General features: G+C 38.9%; 1 protein-coding gene across 1 annotated transcript; it reads left to right on the forward strand.

Annotated features, from left to right (window-relative positions):
• Positions 1–1826: 1826 nt before the first annotated feature.
• Positions 1827–23791, forward strand: LOC121731468 (cilia- and flagella-associated protein 65-like). The gene is made up of 25 exons (XM_042120890.1): positions 1827–2042; positions 3100–3254; positions 3796–3912; positions 4272–4554; positions 5128–5209; positions 5638–5819; positions 7340–7442; positions 8077–8209; positions 9048–9211; positions 11122–11289; positions 11700–11766; positions 12072–12242; positions 12583–12771; positions 13155–13231; positions 14065–14335; positions 14728–14964; positions 15405–15572; positions 17244–17387; positions 18194–18309; positions 19022–19141; positions 19691–19823; positions 20342–20479; positions 21142–21254; positions 21598–21720; positions 23689–23791. The coding sequence occupies exons 2-25, from the start codon at positions 3159–3161 to the stop codon at positions 23789–23791; spliced, it is 3498 nt and encodes a 1165-aa protein (XP_041976824.1). The 5' UTR covers positions 1827–2042; positions 3100–3158.
• Positions 23792–23815: the final 24 nt, after the last annotated feature.

The raw sequence follows: 23815 nt of genomic DNA on the forward strand, positions 1-23815 counted from the left end.
CTACCCTATTCCCTTTCCTACCCTCCCCTATTCCCTTCCCTTCCCATCCCTACCCTCCCCTATTACCCTATTCCCTCTTCAAAGGCCGGCAACGCATCTGCAGCTCTTCTGATGCTGCGAGTGTCCATGGGCGACGGAAGTTGCTTTCCATCAGGTGACCCGTTTGCTCGTTTGCCCCCTTATTTCAAAAAAAAATTAGGAAAAAATTAGAAACGTATGTACGTACCGTACCTTTGAAAATTTTGGCTTTGACTGACATAAAACTGAAGAGAACTGAGTGACCGTCTAATACCATTCGTCAGTCCATCAGTCACCATCAGTCAAACATAATTCATGATTGACGGAATTGACTGTCGCTTGTATGATCGTATAATGGAATATATAATGGAAATTGGTCCCATAAAAAATATTTCCCCCGTTTTTCCCACATTTTCCTGAGTTTCTTCGTTCGTATTAGTCTTAGCGTGATAATATAATATAGCCTATAGTCTTATTCGATAAATGATCTATCTAACACTGAGATAAGTTTTTAAATCGGACCTGTAGTTCCTGAGATTGACGCGTTCAAGCAAACATACTCTTCAGGTTTACCTATAATATTAGGTAGGTATAGATTTTTTAAATTATCGCTTGACAAACTCGAGTCTCGATCTAAAAGACTATGAAATGGTATAATATGGTAGTGATGATGATGCTTTCTGCTCTTAAAACAACGCCGAAACTCTCAAACTTGTATCTATAAAGAATCAGGAGTTCTCTCAGCACCTTCCGAACCACGGTATACCAGGTATATCTGGGTACAAAATCTTACTTGTTGGTAGCATATGCTTAGAATACTTCTCACGAAACCGAAGTCGCCACATGTTTCCCTATAAGTTTTGAGGAGTTCCCTCGATTACTAATGGATTCTTCATCAGATCACCACTTTTGTGAATATAATACCAAATTGAGATGATACCCTATATACCAAAAGAAAAATTTTGAAAATCGGTTAACAAACGGCGGAGTAATCGTTGAATATAAGAAAACGAACATAACACCTCCCCCATTTTGAAAGTCGGTTAAAATTGTAGCCTATATGTTATTCTGATGTATAAGCTATATTATTGTAAATTGTTTTTTCGCTTCAGAAATGTAAGCGGTTGTTAAAGATGTCATAATGAAAATATTATTTTTATGACACTATAGATAGAAAAAAAAACACACGTTACGTACAGAGAAGTATATTATTTAAGTACATAACATTATTAGTAATGTTAACATTATTAGCAAACCAAAAATTCTAATCAGTGAATTATTTTTGAATTTTTTTTTTAATCTATTAATTACTAAGTAATTGTCAGTTACGTTTAAATTTGGTTTAAATCAAATTTCAAACCAAAAATACAACAGGATTAATATTTTGAAACATAAATAAAGTTAAACGCAAGATGCAAACTCATTCAGAATACAGTAAGAATATAATATTATCTAAAGATGTTATTGATTTTGGAGCAATCCCGGTTGATACGGTTTCAGAAAAAATAACAACAATTAAAAATCTAGCAAAGGTACAAAATATATAGTTTTTAAGTCAGTCTCTTGCTCTTGTTAATAATAATTGACCGATCTTACAAACTTTACAAAAATATTGTAAAAATTAACTTAACAATAATTGGATTTTTATAAGGGAGATCGCAGACGGCACACTTTTTGTGTGATCGAGTCTGCGGCGCACATACAATCTGCATTGCGCGGGCGCGGCCGGTCCCTTAAAATTCAATGAAAAAAATGTACCTACCTAAGTAGTCATATTATCCTTTAACCACCTAAACCATTTCAGATTGATGTAACTTACAATGTATCTCTGTTATACAATTTAAATAGTGTTGACAAAGTTTTCGATGTTTCGCTCACATCATCTGAACTCGGAGCCCTTGAAAAAGCAGAAGTGAAGCTATCATTTAAGCCAGTAATTCGAGAACTGACATTTACGGAGTATTTCCTGATAGAAGATTCTGTTGGGAATGCTTCCAAGTTGACCGTAACTGGAAAAAGTTTTGGTTAGTGTAACCTATTGTACCTACATCATTGTAGTTTGTACAGACACAATATGTCATGTAAGCCACGTCCATCACGAAAATGCTTACAAAAATCTGAAATCATAGTTTTTAATCTTTGGGCACGGACATCGAAAATCGGCCAAGTAGGAGTCGGACTCGCGCACGAGAATTTGGCCTATATTTGCTCTATAATGGTACGGATAACGGAACCCGTACCATTATAGAGCAAAATTAGACCAAAAATTGTGTTTTTTGTATGGGAGGCCCCCTTAATTTTATATTTTATTTTTTATTCGTAGTTTATTTTAATATTGTTATTAAATATTAAAGTACACATATAACTTAGGATTTTGAGAAAAAATCAAGTAAGTACCTACCTATTGCCATTATTGATATAGAGCAAAAAAGGCCAAAAAATCACGTTTGTTGTATGGGAGTCCTCCTTAAATATTAATTCTATTTTGTTTTTAATATTTTTTGTAATAGCGGCAGACAGACAGACGGAAGGACGGACGGATGGACGGACGGACAGACAGACGGACAGACAGACTGTCTTAGATATAGAGTATCGTCATGTAATCATTATGCAAGGGGGTCATAACTCAAAATAGGTGTATCGAGTAACTTACTAGTTACTATAATTAGGTACTATAACTCCGCTACGATTTTGTAGAGCTTTTAATAATCTATAGTTTTGTGTGGAAATCCTGCAAATTTTAGACGGTTTTACACCTAGGTAATGAGATGCAAAAATATGTCATCTGTTAGATGTTAAATTATTTTCAGAAAACCGAAAATTTGTACACTCGCTGCCGAATGTATTGCTAGGTATAGGTACTAAAAGTTTAGATTATTAGTACTAGATAGCAGCGTTTCCGGCTTTTTTGTACAAATGTCTGGCCAAGCTCACTGCTTTGTTCGGCTTTTCAGTTAAGCGACCTGGCAACCCTACCTACATAACAAGCTCATTTCAAAACAGTGGGTAGGCTTAGCGTTGAGCTGGAACTTAAAGGCAAAATGAGCAAACCTACCATGTACCAATGACAACTTTTTATAGGTCCCAAAGTAAGACTTAGTAAAAAGCGGATAGTATTTGAAATTTCAAACACTGATCCCATGGAACGAGTTCAAATGGTGGATATTATTAACGAGTCTTCTATAGAGGCGACATACCAGTGGCTTCTTTCAAATTCTGGACAGGAGCACATTCAAGTAGGTATATTTTTCGAAACCGGCGAATGCACGTCGACTTTAAGCACTATAAGGGCCTGTTTCACCACTTCCTGATAAAGTGCCGGATAGGCTATCCACAACTTTTTTTATATATTCTCTATACTTTATCTGTCAAGTGGTGGATAGCCTATCAGAAAGTAGTGAAACAGGCCCTAAGTATCGCATGTAACGCCGCTTTAGGTACGTCGCGTCGCTGCGTCGACGAAAGTCGACAAAAGTTACCCTTACGTAACTATGTATGAATAGTGGTGGTGGTAGCTAGAGGGGGGCATTGGGGGGCAATGCCCTACCTTAAAATCATAATGCCCTACCTTAAAAATACCAAAACCCAAGAAATCAATAAATTATGATTATTTTTTTGTACTTCTGCCCTACCTGTAACCAATGCTGCCCTACCTCAAATCTGACTGTAGCTACAGCCCTGGGTGGTGGGAAGTACTAAATTATATGGTACGAGACGCGAGTAGGTCAGAATATACAAAGTTAGGTCTGATAGCGTAAGATATCTTGTTTTTTACAGATTTGTACCGGCAACTGTGGTGTTATCAAAGCTTATGAACGGATCACTGCAATGATTAATTTGAAATCTACACGATGGACGCATTTAGATGAATTAGTTTTCCTAGTCGTACACCAGGTTTTGTTTTTTAATTTGATTGTTTTGATGAAAAAACTCTTAAACCTATATGCAACTAAATAGGTTATTTGAATCGATCCAATTTATAACTACAGTCACTATATTGTTAGAGTCGATAAAAAATAAGAACAAGATTCAAGGTACCTAATAAATTTTAAAGTTCTAAAAACGCACTCACATCGCGTCATTTTACTTTTGACCAAATTAGTAAATGCTTAGGTACCTATATAATATCAGGAAGTTAGGTAGACTATACCTATTTCCTACTAGAGGTACTAGAACTATACCTATTTCCTACTAGAGGTACTAGAACTATACCTATTTCCTACTAGAGGTACTAGAACTATACCTATTTCCAGGAGCCAATTTTTCTACCGGTAATAGCAACGCTCTTGCATGAGAAACCTTACCTTACCAACCTGAGAGAGAAGCATATTTTTCGGCAATTTCAAGGACATTCATCTTATTCACGTCTAATGGAAAACAGTCTTAAATTGCTAAAATATATCCCAAAAGCTTCGGTGTATCCGAGACAAGTAGACTTCAAGAGGGGGAGCTCCTTAGATACCACTCTTAACATATCGCAGACCATATCTGTGACGAATCATCAGGCCGAGGATGGTTTTATGAAGTGGCTCCAAGGTAAATTTTCCAGAAAAGAACCGTTTGTTTAAGTACCTACGAGTAAATTGATAGACGTCCACATTAAGGTGATCGCACATTTATCAGCACGCACGCGCCGAACGAGCCGCATTTTAGAATTCGTACTTCGTAGTAGTTATTAAATGATATTATGATTGTGAAACATCGCACTTTTTTTTATGAAATAAGGGGGGCACCGAGCAAACGGGTCACCTGATGGAAAGCAACTTCCGTCGCCCATGGACACTCGCAGCATCGGAAGAGCTGCATGTGCGTTGCCGGCCTTTTAAGAGGGAATAGGGTAGTAGGGGAGGGTAGGGAAGGGAAGGGAATAGGGTAGGGGATTGGGCCTCCGGTAAACTCACTCACTCGGCGAAACACAGCGCAAGCGCTGTTTCACGCCGGCACTTTCGTCCGCACCGTACGCGCCGCATTTCGTGTACGGTGTACTATGCAGACTGCGGCGCGTTCGACGCGTACGGTGCTGACAATCAATGTGCGATCAGCTTAATTTAAAATGCTACCTTATTACAAGACTTACCTACATATTATAACAAATACACTACGTTTCAGATCCTGAAAATATTTTCATCATTGATCCCATTGAACTTACTATTCCTCCCAACGAGTCCAGACTTTTTACCATCAGATTCAGGTATAATTAAATTGTAAGGCTGGGTTTATATCACGGAGCAAAAACAAACCTTTGTTTTTGCTCCGTGGTTTATATACAGCGGCGCGAAGTGCGAACGAACTGTTTGTCGGCAACTTCGCGAGATGACAAGTAAATGTACGTAAATACGACAGCGCGACTGCGCCGCTTTTTGAACAAATCGTTACATTATAATATATTATTTGCTTGTCCATCATTTGCCTATTAATCAATTTCTTCGATGGTACTATCAGAGAAGTTGATTCCTATGCAAATCGGGGACCTAAGTAGTTTGGTTGCGTTACGTCAAACCCAGCTGACAGATCACAATTAACATTGAATTGACATATTCGACCCAATAACGTTGGTCTGTCAATTGCATAGGAATCAACTTCCTCGATGGTACATATTAAAAAACTATGTTATGCCAGACCGAAAACAAAAAATGAAGTGTACAGTTACCTTCTGCGTGGTGATTATCAGTCAAGAAGGCGTGATGAGCAGGGGTACACCACAAGAATACAGCACACCTGGTTCAGAATACCGTGCATAGGGAACACGCTAGATCCCTGCACGAGACGGAAGACTAAATGGGATTGTCCAATAGAGGAAAGTATTTTGGTTGAAGTGATAATATTTATTTTGACACTCATGGGCATACCCAGGATTTCAGCTAGGGGCATGGGCGTAGCCACACTGGGGCAAGCTGGGGCGCTTGCCTCACCCTGGCTCTGACCTATAAGGTGCCTATCAATTAAACAAAAAAATTTTTTTTCTTATACTTACTAACAACAATCATAATATCCGTTAGAAAGTTACACTAAAAAATTTGTCGATATGAAAATAAGTGCGATCAAAAAAAAAGCGCGGGGGATAGGTTGACTGCTCAGCTGCCCCACTCTGAGCCCAAGACTGGCTACGCCCATGGCTAGGGGGGGCAGCATTCCTGTTTCGAGAAGATGGTCAGTCTGGTATATTGAAAGCAAACTTCATGAACATTGACTTAAATTATTAATCTGATTGAAAAGATTTTTTGTCCAACACTTCATGTTGCGTAGAGTAGGTAACACGTTTTTAATTGCCACTTGCCAGGAAAATTGACGTTTATTCTATCTTCTAGGGGGGGACAGCTGCCCCCCCTGCTCCTACCTGGGTACGCCTATATATTGACACTGTTTATTGATTTTCTTTCTTCGCGCGCTTATAGTTTTGAGGAATCGGGTCCTGAAGTCATGTACACAACTAGCTATGCCCCGCGGTTTATCAGGGAAACTATATTGTGATATTTTCCAATTTCCCCAGTTAAATGTAGCCTGAGTTTTAATCCAGGGTATCAACCATGGAGCTATCATAATAAATTTCATTTAAATCGCTTCAGCCGTTCAGACGCGAAGAAGTAACAAACATACAAACTCACAAACTTTCGCCTTTATAATATTAGTGTGATAGTAGGTACTGGGTATCTGGTACTACGCCTCCCCTTGTCATTCTCTATTATTCCCTGGAGCTCGAACGTAGAGTATATTAAGATTTTTTTTTCCATATAATGGCACTTCGGCTATAACCATGGCCAGTGTCGAGTATAATATTATGGCGGGAAAACAATATTCTTTATACAATTTTTTCTATAGGTATTATCGTCAGGTCAGTCAGGTCTAAAGTCTAGTCAAAGTCTAAGTATAAAGTCAATACAGTCAAGAAGTCAAGTCGGTCGATTCAGTAAAGTGGTAGGACGCTTTACTGAAACTTTTGATGGAGTTTTGGAGGGAACACAAAAGAGCACGTTTCTGGTTATTACATCACTTTCCTACACTTGTGCGCGATAACGAATATTTAATGGTTAATATCCTACCAATATTACACATTAAAAACCCAGATAACACAATTTTAGGAAAATAATATAAAAACACAACATCACTCTTTCACATTCTTCCAAAAACCCCCTATATTAAGAATAAATATTTGAATTGCCATGGTTTTTGCCGCGGCTGCGCACGCGTTTAAGTCTTTTTCTTGACAAAATCGTTGGACCCTTATATTTGTCATATTTCGGTTTTATAGCTATACGTAGTTAGTAGGTACCAGATATTTATTATACTAGGTTTTAGAATAATTTAATATGTTTCTAGGTAGTGCTACCTCCGACTGTTCCTGTGCGGACGGCTTTTACTAATTTTCTCCTGTCCAATAAATCGGATATACCTATGATGTTTAAATTCGCGTCATCTGACGAAACGTGAGTGCATGCATTTTTAATGAATAAGTACGATTAAATTCATATCACAGTTACTACTATAGTAGACAATATTATAAATGCCAATATACATGGGCGTACCTGTTTCAAGAATATAATAATATGGTTAATCTGGTATGTTGAAATAAAAAATCATGACAATTTACTTTTCTCAATCTTACTAAAAAATTTTTGATTTTCTACACTTCATTTTGCGCAGAGTAGATTACACGTTTTTAATTCCCACTTGCCAGAAAAATAATTGAAGTTTATTTTATCTAAGGGGCCGGGGGCCTGCACTATCTGGGGCCCCTATCTGGGTACGCCCATGCGAATATAATTATGTTTGTCATGTTACCTCTTCACGGCCAAACTGTTGAACCGATTTTGCTGAAATGGATATACTCCCGGGAAAGGATATAGGTAAGATGACACCCGCTAATTCGTTGCGCCAAAATTCGTTTATCGCGCGGGAACCGTACATTTTTCCGGGACTCAGTATCTCCATGCTATATAAATTTCAGATTTCAGTCAGCGGTTTGGGCGTGAAGAACAGAACAGACAGACATACTTTCGTATCTATAATATTAGTATGGAAGTATGCATAGAAACTTTTTTCATATTATTATATTTGCAGGAATTTCGCAGTATTCCCCACGTGCGGTGTGATACCCAGTGGGGGTTGGCAGGTGGTGGTGGTGGCGTTGGAGCCGAAGACAGCTGGAGAGTACTACGAGAGTTGGGAACTAATCGTCAATGACACACATAAGGTACTACGTTTTTGGTAGCTAAGTATAACAGCGCGTCGATCCATTAAACATGGCGCGGCGTCGTCACCGAGCCACGACACGATGCCGCCAACGTGACACGGTGTCAAGGCACCGCACCATGTCACGTTGGCGACATCGTGTCGTGGCTCGGTGACGATGCCACTCCGTGTTAAATGGGGACGCGGTCTAAGGCCCGTATTTTTGGTCAGTACCGACCCGGTCTTAAGACGCGGTATGGCTCTGTGATTGGTCCAAATTTTGACAGCCAACCAATCACTGAGCCTGAACCGTGTCTTGAGACCGAGATGCATCTTGAGTACTGACCAAAATACGGGCCTAAGCTATTACATTTTATGTTTTTCATAAACCTTTGAGCACCAAATTGGGATTACACTGTCCATGCTCTACTGTTTAAGAGCATCCGTGGCCTAGTGGGTAGACCTTTGGTTTGCAATCGAGAGGGTGTATAGGTTCGATGCCGGGTGGATGTACCAATGAGGCATTTTCTGATCTCAAGTACATAATACGGACGCTCGTACGGTGAAGGAAAACATCGTGAGGAAACCCGCACATAGTTGGTCCCAGACGTATTGACTAGTTCTTTCCTCTGGACTAGACCGACTATGTTGCAAGAATGTCGTTTGTGCTTGGGCAACCATACGGACATTTAAAAAAATATATTGTCCCTGGCGCTACAGTATTTTAGTGATTACTTCGCTCTGAAAATACCGTTTAAAATTTAAATCATCCACAACGGATACAAAGGCCTTGTTTTGTTTTGCTTAAGTGCACCCATGGCATATACCCAATAATGAACACATTCTAAACCATATTTCAGACACCCATATATATATTTGGTACGGCGGAGACCTGTAACGTGGATATCGTCTCCCAAGGCTACGATCCGGAAGTGAATGAGCTGTTCGAGTTCCCGCCGACTATCACCGGTTGTACCAGTAACTGCCCCGCATACATACATAACCTTACGAGGATGGAAATGCAGTTAGTTTCATTATTTACTTATCGCGCGTTGCGAAAGACAGAAAAAGTTGTAACGACCTTCGATCACTAATATACAAGATACACAGTCCGCGGCAAAAAACGACCTCACTAAAAGAGCACCAAACGCAACATTCTGGTGGACTTTCGATTTAGTAGTGCTCGAACGCTCCGCTAGGAAACATGTCCCAGTGCTCGTTCAACAATTGTAAAAATCATACGTTTAAAACGCAAAAAAAGGATGGAATTTCATATTTCCGGTAAGAATTAATTTTATCCTAATATATATAATACAATTGCATTATAAATATTGGTATTTCGTTAAGAAATCAACAAAAAACAGTTTTAAAAGTAAGTTGTAAATAAATCAACACGAGGTATAAACCATCTCAATTGCGAATACTCATACTAAAGGTACTTATCGTAGTTTATCATGCCCACTTGAAATGTTCGGGTTATGCACTGTGTTTCTGTTCCATTTGGTGGAGTCGCTATTAATTATTATTTATTTTATTGAGGAATATATCTTTTTTAGGTTTCCTCGAGATCCAGTTAGATGTGGAGATTGGATATCAGTTATAGCACGGCAAAGATGCGAACAATTTTTCAAGCCGACTTTAGCGAGCGTTGTATGTTCTAAGCATTTATATTCAATGTATACACGTATATTTTAGTTAATTATAAGATGAAACATATTAGAACAACATAATATTACAAGTAAAAATAATTACTCCACACTTTATACATTAAACTTTGGAAAAATAAAAAAATGGACTAATAGCTTTTGACATTTGGCGCGGTCGCATGCGACCGCTTGGGGCTTGACAGGTTAAAATGATTACAATCAACAAAAAATGTTGAACACTTCGACTCCACTCATACTTCACTTCACCCTGTTCCAGCGGCGACGTGCGGCCGTAAAATTATTGAAGTGCTTTTTTGGAATTGTAATAATTTAAACTTTAAGACATATGGACGATGGTTGAATTTAGTTTGAAGCGTGCGTCGTTCGTAAAAATTTATTGCTTTGTAAACACACATTGTACATTGTTTTATAAAAAGATCTTTAATAACTATTATTAAGGTTGATTTTAGATAAATGTATACTTTTTTAAACACTTTTACTTGGCGACAGATTTTCGAGAGGTTTTGTATGGGACTATCTTGTATATTAGTGATCGAAGGTAACGACACTTTTTATTAGTACCTGCATAGTAGGGGCAGAGGGCATTGAAAGTATTCCTGGGCGTCAACTAAATGGCGTTTTTTTTAATAACTTCGTTCCATCCGGGTGTCCCTTGACACCTCTCAAGTTTTTTTGATTGGGAGTTGGAAAGAAGAGAGAAATATTGTTTGTCGCATTTATATTTTATAGAGAAAATAGATGACGAACGCAACTCCTTTGCGCCAAAATTAGTTTATCGCACCGGAACCGTACACTTTTCCGGGATGAAAAGTATCCTATGTCCTTTCCCGGGACTCAAAGTAATCACGATACAAAACAGCAAAATCGGTTTAGCGGTTTTTTTAAATGGAATAAGGGGGCAAACGAGCAAACAGGTCACCTGATGGAAAGCAACTTCCCTCGCCCATGGACACTCGCAGCATCAGAAGAGCTGCAGGTCCGGCACCGGCCTTTTAAGAGGGAATAGGGTAACAGGGGAGGGTGGGGATGGGAAGGAAAGGGAATAGGGGAGGGTAGGGAAGGGAATAGGGTAGGGGATTGGGCCTCCGGTAAACTCACTCACTTGGCGACCGTCGGTGACACTCGGTTCGGACGATACGAGAATAGGTAACATACAGAAACACTTGCGCATTTATAACATACGTATGATGGATAGTTAGATCCTATGGTAACTCCAAAGGCTCAAACTTGCTTAAGCCTGAAATGGTGTCCTTTACGAATATTTCAGTATAAGAGTTCTGAGTAACGCACCTTGGCTTGGCGGCGACAATAACGGCTGCATAATGCTGGCGCCCAAGGAAATGTTCAAATACCGATGGTGGTTCTTCCCGAAGCAGCACAATAAAGTCTACAAGGCAACAGTGACTTGTTCGTGCATCTGTTTGATTGATAACAAGTAAGTTAAGGTTAATTATATAGCTCCCACACCGGTTTCGGTGACGGTGGCCGGTTTCATTGAAACCAGGCCAGCTACGCAGGAGTAATTTTATAGTGCCCAAGTGTGTGCGCAGTACACAAGAGCACTCTCTATTCCTTAACTCTCATAACCCAGTGGGACGGAAGACCGACACGACCGGCGAGAGATCAGGAGCAGGACCGACTTTTTACATGCCCATCCGACGCATGGATCATCTTACTTGTCAGACAATCAGGTGATCAGCCTGCAGGTATTACGTTAAATGAGCATTGTGTTTTGAGAATTCAAAAGATCATCATGAAACGTAATGTAGTGCAGTAACGTAAATTAAGAAGTTATTTAAATGTTGCTTTAATTTGAAGGGCCAATGATAATAATTCCATTTTTAGGCCAGTTGGTAAGCCTAGCGAAATAATCATGCGCATCATGGGATTTTCAGAGTTACCAGATTTGAAGGTGCGTGATTTTTATTAGAAATAATTATAATTAGGTATGTTAACGTTGCATCAGATTCATAAGCATATGGCGACGTAGGTGCTTTATTTCATCGAGATATTTCAAGTCCATGTTGTCGACTTGACATTATCTGACCAAATTACGCAATTCTGAAATCAAACTATAATAAGAATCAATGTCTCTGATAATATTTACTTATTATAATATAATATGTATAGTATTTACTCTATCTACAGATAGAGTATATTCTATCTGTCAGATATACCTATATGGTGAAACAGGTCTTAGGCAAACTAAATCCACAGGCCCTACCAAAAACGTTGAATCTTCACGACATAGTGGTCGGAGAGCGTACGCCAGTGACCATCAAACTGTACAACAGTACCTCATGTCACTTCACATTTAAGTTGGATTACACCATTAACGGAATGGGGGATGACTACAGCGGTGATAAGTTGGAGATCGAGTCTTGTGTTGTGAGTAGAAAGATGATTGATGATTACTATATGTGGTCGGATAGTAGAGAAAAAACTTTCAGAAAAACGCCAATAGACAATTAACTTGGGTCTTTTAATAGCCTCTTACCGTAATGTTTGGTTTGTCTCTGATTTTTGTGCTCTTTTAATAGCCTCTTAATGTTTGATATTGTCTCTGATTTTTGTCAAACCAGAAAATAGGTACTTTGACCAGAAAATTCGAAACCAAATGGTTCCAAAACTTGGATAAAGTAGCCAAAGTAATAACTACTGCTTTATGCATCATTTTTTCACAAGATAAAGAAATTGCTAAACTTGCTCTTTTGATGACCTCCAACAGAACAGTCTGAAGCCATCACACCACTGTGACGTAAACATTATAATAACTGCGGATGGTGCCGGGCCCAGACAAGTGGATATAAAGTACACGGTGCTCTATCACACTGAACTTGATGATATTGAGGAGTTGGAAGGTTCGAAGAAGACTGTTTGTACCATTTGGTACGACGGAATCTACCCAACCATGAAGGTAGTAATATAATTTGGATGGCTTATTGTATCTACTTAGTTAGGTATGACCTATAAGGACTAAGGTTTTGATCCGAACTGAGGGCCTAGACAAGCGGCAAGCGATTATTGTTAACGTCAACGCCAACGCCAGAAAATGTATGGGATTTGACATTACTCATTAGTATTCGCTAGCGAAGCAATGACTTATATCAAATCGCATACATTTTGTAAACTTTTACGATAATCGATTGCCACTTGTCTACTAAGGCTGGTATGGTTTCTAGATACAGCAAATTTAAGAAACCTTCAGATAAAACTATCAGTTAATTTGCGCAGAAATGATTGACACTAAAATCTAGTTAATTAGCTTTGAACATTTTACTGAACAACTTTCATTTGCAGATCAAACGAACAATTTCTGTGAAGTGTCCCGTAAGTCTGAGCAATCATCACGTCTGGAATATGGTTAATGTCGATGAGTAAGTAACCAAGGAGTAGGATATATATATTTAAAAAAACATAATAATAGAGCAGATAGGGGAAGATGTTTCAAATGCCTGATTCCCGTTGCGTTTGCTATATAGACAGTGGCGTAACTATAGGGTGCTGCGGCTGGCAAAATGCCACGGGCCCCCGGCCCAAAAGGGCCCCGGCCCAAGAGGTTTTTTTTTTATGAAATAAGGGGGCAAACGAGCAAACGGGTCACCTGATGGAAAGCAACTTCCGTCGCCCATGGACACTCGCAGCATCAGAAGAGCTGCAGGTGCGTTGCAGGCCTTTTAAGAGGGAATAAAATAGGGGAGGGTAGGGATGGGAAGGGAAGCGAATAGGGGGGGTAGGGAAGGGAATAGGGTAGGGGATTGGGCCTCCGGTAAACTCACTCACTCGGCGAAACACAGCGCAAGCGCTGTTTCACGCCGGTTTTCTGTGAGAACGTGGTATTTCTCCGGTCGAGCCGGCCCATTCGTGCCGAAGCATGGCTCTCCCACGTGAGGCTGTGAGGTCAGAAATTTTTTATACAGTGTTTTATTATTAACGTGACGATTTTTACTGATAGGGCCCCATCAATTTGCCACGGGCCCCGGATGTTATAGTTACCGGTTACGCCACTGTATATAGATAGGTACTTTTTCTTGTAGCAGATACACTTATAAAGTAAAAAGATAAGACGAGGCACGGCGATGCTAATGAGCAATACAAAATAAAAATGTCAATAATGATTTGATATTTTTGCAATTTTGTTCATCGTCGTGTCCATATCATCTCGTTCCAATGTGAACTAACATATTAAGCTAAATAAGAAACTTCACAGACTCAACCAGGCCCTATCCGAATGCCGTCCAAGAAAGCCGTTGTACGCCAATCTGTTCGCTCCAGATCTTTGCAATAATGTGGACTTTGTGCATTTGGTGTTTGTCATTGGATGCGTATACGACGTTCCTGTGTCTTGGACGTTACGCAGAGAGAAGATATGCGATTGTGATATGGTGGAAGTGCAAACAGGGATATCTACTTTCGAAATGCGACATTTCTGCCCTCATAGACCGTTGGTTGATATATCACCACACGATGGAATTGTTATGGTACTCTTTGCTATTCAGGAACTTTTTCATCTTGAAAGTTTGGTTTCTGGATTTTTACCACTAGGCTAACAAATAACAATATCTCTCATTAAAAAAATCAGTAAACTTGAGATCCTTCAAAGACTCTCAAAGAAACGTTTGGTTAAAAAAAGAGATACATTACGTTTAGGCTCACTTGCGCAGATAAGTATCTCTTTCATAAAATATATGAAGAATGTTAGAGATAACACACAATTTAACCCGGTATTAACTTTAACCTGGATCTGCGCAAGTGGACCTTAGACACCTTCGTAATATTTTCGTGATTCTTTTGTCTTTCATCCATTTTGTATCTAAGTAAGACAGCGAAATCTTTCACCCTCACAATTGACCAATAACTAACATTTCTTCAGCCGGATACCCCTCTACTTCTGGATGTAAAATTCAAATATAACGTGGAAGGAAAGAATACACTATGCTATGTTCTATCTCTACCAAACGAAAGAACTGTCAACATATTTTTACATGTTGACGCATTGTCAGGAACACAATTAGTTTTAAGACCTCTTAGAAGATGTTTCTCGGAGGAGAACTTCGCTATATTGGACTGTGGAAGAGTCCCTATCAATAATCTCGATCCAGTCATTCGGGTAAGGAAGAGAAAGTCAACTAAATGTAGATAATACTACCATCAGATAGAAGTAACTAGATGACGCCCGCAACTCCGTTGCACCAAAATTCGTTTATCGCGCGGGAACCATACACTTTACCGGAATAAAAAGTACCCTCTATTTCCCGGGACTCAAATGTATCTCCAATCTCCATGCCAAATTTCAGCAACAGCGGTTCAGCGGTTTGGGCGTGAAGAGATAACAGAGAGACAGAAAGACACACTTTCGCATTTATAATATTGTATGGATTTGCCTATGTATGAATAGTTATGTTGCTATCTCGTTTCCACACCACGAGACATGACTCGAAAGTGAAAGAGACAATGTAGCCATGGGTATAAGTCTCTACATGCTCTACCATCTACGACCGGATTTAACAAGTCAAAAGCCTCAATAAAATGATATCCCGAATTTTTAAGGTTTTATGGTTATACAACCCGAACGATGTGTTTGCGACGTGGCGACTGTTACATGCGTACACGTCGGATAACGCCATCAAATGCCTGCAGCTCTTCACAGAAGTAGCCGCGTACGACAGAAAAGCGATACCATTCAGTTTCCTGCCTTCGGAGATGATCGATTATGAGGTTATACCAAGAATTGAAAGTGATACATTTGAACATTTTAAAATACCTCCTTACTGATAAACTACTCTAGAGTACTTAGAGCCAGTCCACACGGCGCGTTGCGTCAGAGCTTGCGTCGACACAACGCTACCGTTGCGTTGTTTTACATACAAATAACCAAGTTGTTCACACGGCGCGCTGTGTCGTGACAGCAGCGCGCAACGCCCACATGACGGACACGGGACAGCAGCCTCCGAGACGAAGCGGGAGGAGGTGTTGACGTTAAGACTGCTTCGTAATATGGCCGGCTATGCGTCAAACGGCAGCGCTGCGTCGACTCAACGCACCGTGCGGACTGGCTCTTACTCAAAATGCATGCGCTTTATAGTTTCGAAGGCGAATAATTAAGATGGCATAAAATGTATGGAACTTGCATTAGCGCGTCGCTTCAGATTTGCATCCATAGTGTCAGCAACAAAAGGTCCTTACTCTAGTGTTAGTATATCAAATCAGTGCTAACTGCTAAAGGTACAATTCCGTACATCGCGACAGTTCTCAGTATATATATGTATCACTAGCTGTTGCCCGCGACTTCGTCCGCGTGGACATCAGTTTATAGCGCGCGATGTCAACAAAATTGGTGTCAAAAGCTTTTATAAAAAAAACCCTGGTACCCCTTAAATCAAAACAGCTGTGCAGTGTGCACATAATATTTCAAATTTTATGCCAAATTTTAAAGCTTATTTAGCCCCCCAATTACACAAATTTACCCATAAACTATTTATCATTGATAGGTCTAAGGTTACTTCACTGTATATAATATAAAGTACTGACTTATTAAATAACGTAAAAAAGAAATAACAATCGAAAAAAATCGAAACTCGTATGTATGATGATACCACCTCGATGTAAGAGCACGGCGCCATCTAGTATGAATTTTTGGAACTAACTTAATTTGAACAAATTTTCGTATTTTCACCCCCTTACAACCCTTTTTTCCAGTAAAAAAGTAGCCTATGTCCTTTCTCAGGCTTTGGACTATCTGTATACAAAATTTCATTACAATCGGTTCGGTAGTTTTGGCGTGAAAGCGAGACAGACAGACAGATAGACAGACAGAGATACTTTCGCATTTATAATATTAGTATAGATCTATGGCCAGTCGTAAACCGCGCGCGGCCTACGACTGTCGTCGGCCGCGCGGTTTACGAGTTACGACTGTCGCGATGCACGGAATTGTACCTTTAGTGTCATGGCGATTGCTTTGCGTTATAACTTATAACACCACACATTTTTACATGTATGATGTAACTTCGCTTTTGAAAATTTGAAACTAGCAAATGCATTTTGACTACTAAAATTCTGCTCTCGTTTTCGCTCCCGCTTATAAATAAGTACTACCGCTACAATGGGCGTACCCAGGTAGGGGCAGGGAGGAGGGGCAGCACCCCCCCTCCCTAGATGATAAAATAAACGTCAATTTTTCTGGCAAGTAGAAATTAAAAACGTGTTACCTACTCTGCATAAAATGAAGTGTTGGAAACAAAATATTTTTCAGTCCTGGGTAAGTCCATGTCCGCTACATCTCCGTTCCTCTCGCTTTCGCTCTTACTGCTTTGACTTCTACTTTCGCAGTTTCCAGTATAGCTTCCGATCGAGCTTTCAATACAATTCCTTTTACTAAATTTCCAGGTGACATTTTATTGCACGTTTGGATATGACACACTGAAAGTGTTGGTAAAAGGGCAGGGTGGATTGCCCAACTGCGTTGAGACGCGACTGGATATTCCGTTTTATACGGAGAAATTGATTCGCTCGGCTTATAGAACTAACGTTGTAAGTTTACTTAACTCATGCCTGTTTTCACCAACCGCCTCCTAACGCTAAGTGGTCCCCTAGCGGCCATTAAGGGTACATAATACATATTTATATATATTCATACATACTTCAAGATTTCACGAATTTTTGTGTGTCGTGTTCGTCCCTAAGGAAGAACTTTTGCAAAACATTACTTTTTTTTAATGTGTTTGTTTAAAGATCTCTTAAATATCAAATATTTAAGAGATCTTAAAACATACTACAGCTAAATATCTCAAATATCTATTTGACCCGCAAAGATCGCTAGGGACCACTTACCGTTAGGAGATCGTTGGTGAAAACAGGCGTCAGAACCCTAATTATAGCTTATCTTAAATTTAATTATGATTTCAAAATGAGCTCGATACGTTTTTTGTCAGACTCTCAATTTATTGAAGTCTTTGAGTGCGGTCGTAAGAGTGCCTATAAATGTTTATACAGGGTGTAACAAAAACAAGTGATAATACTTTAGGGTGTGTACGTGTTCCTTGTAGAGAGTTCACTGTGAAAGTAGCAATGCTGAAAGACCAAAATTTTTTTTCACTTTTGTATGGGGAAATTCGTGACGCTCGCGGCTCGGCCCATTGCCCATACAAAAGTGAAAAAAAAAAATTGTCTTTCAGAGCTGCTACTTTCACAGTGAACTCTTTACAAGGAACACTTACACATCCTAAAGTATTATCACTTATTTTTGTTACACACTGTATAATCTTTCACTCAAAAATATGAAGCGTAGATTTTGGCACGTCTCAACTCTTAAGACTAATGATGGTCACTTTTTACAGGTCTACCTTTCTCAGGAGCATATAACATTACCAATAATGCCAACTCATTCTCTCATGAGGGAAATAATCGCCATCAACAACGACACAGATCACTACTACCGATTCATATGGTTTCCGTAAGTGTCTGTAATATTTTTAGGGTTCCGTACCCAAAGGGTAAAAACGGGACCCTATTACTAAGACTTCCTTGTCTGTTCGTCTGTATGTCTCCAGGCTGTAACTCAAGAACGGTCATAACTAGATAGTTAAAATTTTCACAGATTGTGTAGGTATATCTGTTGCCGCTATAACAAAAAATACCATAAAAAATGTTTAAAGGGGGCTCCCATACAACAAACGAGATTTTTTTGGCCTTTTTTACTCTGTATCAATAATAGCAACAGGTAGGTAGGTACTTGAATTTTTCACACAATCTTTAGTTTTATGTGTACTTTAATATTTAATAATTATAATGATTAAAAAATTCATTCATGAAGCCCTAAGCGGCCGTATCCGGCCGCGATAACAATAAAAAAGCTATTGTGTCTCGTTATTCCACGATCGATGGGTTAAGAGGGGCTCCCAAAAACAAAAATTTTGGCCTAATTTTGATCTATAATGGTACGGAACCCTTATAATGGTACGAAAACCCGGAACTCCCACTTGGCCGATTATTCTACATATTATGTTGACTAGAGAGAACTACACCACAGACCGAATTTAAGCGGATAACGTCTATCAGTCCTAAATCAACAGGCCACGACCTTCAAATTGTACCCAAGCAATCGCCTGATTTGTGGCATCAAAAATCGCCAGGAAAACTCAACTTTTAATTATTAATTTTACCAGTGAAAGAATCGACAGCGTGGTGAACGTAGTGATGACTCCGTACTGGGGAGTGATCGCGCCGGGCGAGGTAGAGTGGATCACCATGACTGTTTACACGCTGAGGGAACCCGCTACTTTGACGTGAGATTCATACCTCTTTTTCAACACAACCGAATTCCAAAAAAGGAGGAGGCTCTATGTTCGTCTGCGGATGCGGCGCGTTCCAATGTATAGGTTTATATGGATAAGCCGCCTAGCGAAACGCGCCGCCGCCGCTCCCGCCCCGCTGCCCGCTGATTTCGAGACTGAAGCCTTACACCCTCACGAGCGACGCGACGTTAGGTCCCTTGCGCCAATTAAGGTTTTTGTTTTAATGCTGCGTAAGGATATCATGCTTTCTCTTTCATTGTAATATTAATGATACAATTACATCAACAGATATTTAACCAACTTAACTTTATATGGTTACTTGCGCATGTAGATCTCAAACGGCTTGCATTATGATGGATGAGTGATGACTGATGACACATCTGAGTCTCGTTTGTTCCTAAGAAGTGAATCCTACTCACAAACTATAAGCTATGCCATAGCAATACCATAGCTGCTATGGTATTATACCATTCAGCCATACACCGCTGTTACTACTGCCAAAATTTTATATAACTATGTAACTGGTTTTTTTCTTGGCAGCACAATGGTAACCTGCGAAATATTGGACTTAACAGTACGGAAAATTTACCACAAGAATGAAATGCTGCGAAAGAAAAAGACAGAGCAATATCTGCAAGAGTTTGTAATAACGGAAAAGGGAAAATTCTATAAAGTAAACAATTGCATGTTTTAATAATACATAGGGCCTGATTTACCAATCCTGATAAGTGCCGGGTAGGTTATCCACAACTTGTCTGACAGATACTCCATGCTCAATCTGTCAGGCAAGTTGTGGATAGCCTATCAGGCACTTATCAGGAAGTAGTGAGACAGTCCCTTATTGTTTTAAATATATTACTTATTAGACGCTTGAAATTATCATCTAGTTCATGAAGCCCTAAGCGGCCGCATCCGGCCGCGATAACAATAGATAAGCTATTGTGTCTCGTTATTCCACGATCGATGGGCTAGATAACTTACGAAATTAAAATTTACTGAAAAATAATAGTCTTGTTGCTAAGTATGTTTGTTACGACTCCGTACGCGTAAGATAAAATCACGACTGTGTGAAATTAAATCAAAATAGATCCAGTATTTTCCGAGCTTAAAGGATAGTAACGACCGAAGATTTTTAAGTTATTACTTATTAGATATTGTTAGCAAGAATAGAATAAAATATATTGTTCACAGGACATTAACGACTGTCCGCCATACGTGTCCGACTTACCGAAGCCGCGCTCAACGCACCTGGCGCTCTCCCTGTCGATATGCTCCCAGGGCCAGAGGGACGGCTGTCGAAGGATGTCACTCCGGCAGATGTGGGGGCACGTGAGTAACGCACTTAAAGCACCTCCAACAGTATAAAATAAAAATATTTTTAATTTTTATATTTACAGTTAAAAAAAAGGTTTTTCTGAACGCTATACATGATGCGACGGCTCCCAAGGCTCCTTGGGAGCCGTTGTACTCAACCTTTTTTTATACGGTCCAAAAATGCGTCTTGGGCCACAACCAAATTTTTAGGGGTAAAAAATAAGGATCTTTAAAATTAGCGATTTAAAATTTTCTCGACTTTCACGAAGACTGCACTATTTTGTCGGTGGGCGTAGATTTCAAAATTTTTTAACTTTACGCGTGCGGGCAGCCGGGACTTTATCACTGATAAAATCCCAGCGGGCCGCAGGTTTAGTATCTATAGCTGCTTTAGAGCCTTACGGCTAAAAGGCCTGATAGACGTACGAACTTAAAGCACGTGGGTTTTAAGTTCGCGAACTTACTCGGCTCGACGTCGGTGACACACGAGAATCGCTCACACTGGATTACCATGCCCCCAGGCTCGCCGCTCCCGGCTCGCGGCTCTTTGCTGACACACAGGCGAATAAGATCGTCGAGCCATAAGTCCGCGTACTTACTCGCACGTCTGTCACCCCTTTTACGCCTTACGCCAGCAGCGTGAAGAGCCGCGGTAAAAATTGTTTATATGTTTCCAGCCTCCTCCTTATGACTTGTTGTCGTCCGATTTGAACTACAGAGGATTAAAAGTGGAATCTCTGAACAACTTGAGCAAAGAAGACATTATAAAGATTATTGATGATACGTTATGGCAAGTCACATTGTGTTTGTGTATGTAGAAACTGCGATAGTAAAATATAAGTAGCCTTCTGCTCCGACCTTTGCATATAAATAGATGCCATACTTATTATACCGTCATTTCTTATGCGATTTACGTGTGAACTCCACACAATGTCTCATCTTTCTTACTCGGCACTTGTCTTTTTATAGTAGGAAGCACATGTTTTTTGCTGTTTTCTTTAAAGCTGCAGTTTTTTGTACGACTGTTTCTTCTATAGTAAAAGTTTGGTTACATTCAGGAGTTCTGGACTATTCTGCAAAGTCTCGAAACGGAATAAAATAATCACCTGTACTAAATATTATTCTTATTTTAGGCAAGCACTGCACAACAAAATGTTCAGACATCACTTAGAATATTATGTGCAGGAGGAAATACCTAGTTATGACCACTTGGTGGATGCTGTTGAAAATGATTTGCAGCTAAAATTGAGTCGAAGGTAAGAATTGAAAAGAAATAAGGAATATCTTTTTTCATCTGAGCCAAATTTTAAATATTATTTGCAGTTACTCATTCCTTATTTACTCACCTAGGTACAGAAAATTCTTTCCCAATCGCAGTATTAAAAGTTTTCACTAATAAGAATAGATAAAGAGGATAAAATATACAATGTTTCGTCCTCATTCGTTACACTAGCTGTTTGACCGAGCTTTGCTCGGTATCCGATGAAAATGACATTTTCTAGAAATGATTCCTAGCTAGATCAATTTATCGCCCCCGAAACCCCCTATATACTAAAGCTGTTGCCCGCGACTTCGTCCGCGTTAGTATAGTAGATCACGTCCCAAGTATTCAATGTAGTACCAAGTACAAAAATATTCAATGTACAGCATTGACTTTCCTACGATTTTATTATATATTAGATGTTCCGCGCGGCTTCGCTTGCGTAATTTAGGAATTTCACGCGACCGTACATTTTTCCGCAAAAAAATAAACTATGTCTCTTAACGTGGTCTATTCTTCATGTTTGCCAAATAACATAAAAATTGCTCCAGTAGTTCTTAAGAATCTTAAGATAATAAGCAATTTCATATAATTTCCCCCGTTTTTTCTACATTTTCCTCTATTTATTTGTTCCTATTAGTCGTAGAATAATAAAATATAGCCTTTGGTCTTCCTCGATAAATAGGCTATCTAACACTGAAAGAATTTTTCAAATCGGACCAGTAGTTCCTGAGATTAGCGCGTTCAAATAAGCCCTTTCAAATAATTTCCCCCCGTTTTTTCCACACTTTCCTCTATTTCTTCGCTTTTATTAGTCTTAGCGTAATAAAAAATAGCCCATAACCTTCCTTAACAAATGGGCTATCTAACACTGAAAGATTTTTCTTAATCGGACCAGTAGTTCCTGAGATTAGCGCGTTCAAATAAGCCCTTTCATAAAATTTCCCTCATTTTTTCCACATTTTCCACTATTTATTCGCTCCTATTAGTCTTAGCGTGATAAAATATAGCCTATAGCCTTCCTCGATAAATGGGCTATCTAACACTGAAAGAATTTCGGAAAATCGGACCAGTAGTTCCTGAGATTAGCGCGTTCAAATAAGCCCTTTCAAATAATTTCCCCCCGTTTTTTCCACATTTTCCTCTATTTCTTCGTTTCTATTAGTTTTAGCGTGATAAAATATAGCCTATAGCCTTCCTCGATAAATGGGCTATCTAACACTGAAAGAATTTTTCAAAGGGACATGAGGGAAAAAAGCGACTTCTATACATATTATTATAAAACAAAGTCGCTTTTTTTCCCTCATGTCCCTTTAATCTTTAAACTACGCAACGAATTTTGATTCTTTCAGTTTAGATTATAGATAGCCCATTTATTGAGGAAGGCTATAGGCTATATATATATATATATATATATATATATATATATATATATATATATATATATATATATATATATATATATATATATATATATATATATATATAAGGGGTACCAAGGTTTTTTTATAAAAGCTTTTTAGCTAACTAAGCTAAGCTAACACCAATTTTGTTGAAATCGCGCGCTATAAACTGAAGTCCACGCGGACGAAGTCGCGGGCAACAGCTACTATATATATATATATATATATATATATATATATATATATATATATATATATATATATATATATATATATATATATATATATATATATATATATATATATATATATATATATACAAGAATTGCTCGTTTAAAGATATAAGATGACACAAGGACGAAGTCAGCCTGAATAGCTTTTTTGACAATAAATTAACCATAACAGTTTAAACTTACCCTTTTTCTAATATAGTTTAAAATTAGGAAAGTGAGTTATGTCTTTTGCATACCCTCGTTTTGTTAAGCCTCGCGACTCGTTCAGGCATCAATCGTAAGATATTCACGACCTTTTCGTATATTATATTTTAGTTTTTGTTACAGAGTAACTTCTGGGGTATGCGACGCTATCGTCAACAAAATTATGTTCCATAACTACAATTTAAAACAGACCAAGACTTTGGGTTCTATACTAGAAGCTGAATAATGCAATACTTTTGTTTTATTTAAT

This window comes from Aricia agestis, chromosome 11 (assembly GCF_905147365.1).
Source record: "Aricia agestis chromosome 11, ilAriAges1.1, whole genome shotgun sequence".
NCBI lineage: Eukaryota > Metazoa > Arthropoda > Insecta > Lepidoptera > Lycaenidae > Aricia > Aricia agestis.